This window comes from Silene latifolia, unplaced genomic scaffold (assembly GCF_048544455.1).
Source record: "Silene latifolia isolate original U9 population unplaced genomic scaffold, ASM4854445v1 scaffold_308, whole genome shotgun sequence".
Classification (NCBI taxonomy): Eukaryota; Viridiplantae; Streptophyta; class Magnoliopsida; order Caryophyllales; family Caryophyllaceae; genus Silene; species Silene latifolia.
The window spans coordinates 136219-138718 of record NW_027413244.1 but is presented as its reverse complement, the minus strand read 5'-3'; the positions used below and the strand labels follow the sequence as shown (position 1 = coordinate 138718).

General features: G+C 41.2%; 1 protein-coding gene across 1 annotated transcript; it reads right to left on the bottom strand.

Annotated features, from left to right (window-relative positions):
* Positions 1–148: 148 nt before the first annotated feature.
* On the bottom strand, positions 149–559 carry LOC141639228 (secreted RxLR effector protein 78-like). Its single transcript, XM_074448399.1, has one exon. The coding sequence runs from the start codon at positions 557–559 to the stop codon at positions 149–151; it is 411 nt and encodes a 136-aa protein (XP_074304500.1).
* Between the last annotated feature and the right edge of the window lie 1941 nt (positions 560–2500).

Sequence of the window (2500 nt, the reverse complement as noted above, 5' to 3'; positions counted from 1 at the left end):
GTCTAGATAAATGAATCGGGATCCCTAAATAACGAAAAGGGAAACTCCCCTCAGTGAGACCAACAGTGGAACAAATAAGCTGCTTGACAGAACTAGTCACACCTCCAAAATAAGCTTCAGTCTTTTCCATATTAGCTTTGAGGCCTGACTAGGTGGAGAAGATGTCTAAGATGTTAACTGCTTGTTGGACTGAAGGTAAATCCCCACGAGTAAAAAGCATTAGGTCATCAGCAAAGACTAGATGAGTCAACTTCAGTCTAGAACATTTTGGGTGATAAGAGACCCCTGGTAGATTGCACATAGTCCTTAGTTGCCTGGAGAGGACTTCCATACTGAGCACAAAAAGGAAAGGAGACAATGGGTCTCCTTGCCTAACTCCACTTTTACCCTTGAAAAAACCATGATGAGATCCATTAATTTTCAGGGTAAACCACGAGCCAGTGACACATCCCATGGTCCATTTGATGAACATAGGTGGAAATTTGTGACCCTCAAGCATACTTTGAATGAACTCCCATTGCAGGGTGTCAAAGGCCTTGCTAATATCAATTTTCAGCATACACCTAGGGGTGATATATTTCCTAGTGTATCCTTTCAACAGATTTTAGGTGAGCATGACATTTTCAAACAAACTCCTGCCACTTACGAAAGCAGCCTGCTCGGGCCCAACCAACTGTGGCATTATTATTTTTAGCCTATGGGTGAGGATCTTGCTAACAGTTTTGTAAATGGTGGAGCAACAAGAGATAGGTCTGAAATCTTTGACAGTTTGAGGTGTCTGCTTCTTAGGAATAAGGGTTACTAAGGTAACATTAGCCTGCTTTGGCATAAACCCAGTTCTAAAGAAATCCTCAATGGCTTTACAGAAATCATCCTCAATAATAGGCCAAACTGCTTTGAAAAAGCCAGAGGAGAAACCATCAATACCATGGCTCTTATTAGGATCAATGGAGAATAGGGCATTTTTAATTTCAAGTTTAGTGATGGGCCTAGTCAGGTCAGAATGGTCTTGTGGCTCAACACAACCCCCCTGGGTGAACAAGTCAGGGTCAATGGGAAGGACAGCTGTCTTCTCACCCAAAAGTTTCTGGTAGTAGTCCATAAAAGCTTCACCCACACTAGACAACCCTTTGTAATGCACACCATCAATACCATGAATATCACCAATCATTTGGCTTTGCTGCCTCTCTTTAATTCTTGCAAAAAAGAATTTAGAACAAGTATCATTATATTTAATACCTTGAGCTTTAGCCCTCTGAAATAAAATTTGCATCTCAGTCTCCTTGAGGTGCCAAAATTCCTGGGATAGCTTCATTCCTGAGCAACAAGGATAGGCGAGTCGATTGGACTGAAGTTCTTGATAACATTGAGCTAGTTCCTCCCTCTTATCTTTCACTTTCTTTGCTAATATTAGCGACTGAGTAGCATGCGATTTCTTGATCCCAGTTTAACTTTCTTGAAAGATACTCATTAGTCTAAACATAGAATTGCCAGATCGACTAGTTTCCCAACATTCAGTGACAATTTGCTCAAATTGTGGGTGCTCAGCCCAATGATTGAGGAATTTGAACTGTTTTTAGGTAGTCATTATCATGAAAGGTTAAAAGAGCGGGCTATGACCAGAGATGCCAGGAGATAAGAAATGAGCGATAGTTTGTGAAAAGTGAGTGCCCCACTTGTCATTCACAAGGATTCTATCCAACTTAGAGTAAACCCTGGTATCCATCTCATGTTTGTTAAACCATGTAAAATCACACCCAGAGCCAGTGAGATCATCCAGTCCACTCTTCAAGACAAGTATTAAAGTCAAGCAATTCGAGAAAGGACAGGTGGAGTATTACTAAGCTTCTCGAGAAGGATGTCGATGACATTAAAGTCACCCATAGCTTTGTCCAAAGAGTCATTTTTATGAGAAAAATTAGACAAAGAATCCCAGAGACTTTGTCTAGTTCTAGCATTGTTACTACCATAGACTACGATAAAAGAACAATGACCAATGGCCGGTGTTTAATCTGGCGTGAACCACCCGAGAGTGCTCCTCCAGGACATCAACCTTGGTGGTAAGTGGATTCCAGAGAATCCATATACGGCCATTATTATGCTTATTATAATTGCAGAAAGCATTATACCTGTTAAAGTTACTCCTCAAAATCTTCTTTGCCTTATCTTTGTTTTTACCCTAGTTTCCAGAAACCCAGCACATCCACTTTATTATCACTAAGAAAATGGGTCACCTCACTATGCTTAATAGGTTTATTGAAGCCTCGAATGTTCCAAGTAGCAATAATCATGGAACTAATTAGTAGAGGGGGGACGATAAACAGAGAGAGCCCCTAGATGTAAAGGTCCAGTGTCCAAGTATGGGGGCTTCATTGCTATTTGCAGAGATCCCGCAGGGTCACAGCAATGCTATGATCAACAATGGAGAGAGTAGTATGAAGATCAAGGGTGCTATCCTCATGGGGGACAGCCATTTCAGAGTCTGACATGGCTAAAGAGT

What these genes read in the sequence shown, in the direction of transcription:
- LOC141639228 (XM_074448399.1), bottom strand. Translation starts at nt 559, where the DNA reads ATGCTGAAAATTGATATTAGCAAGGCCTTTGACACCCTGCAATGGGAG.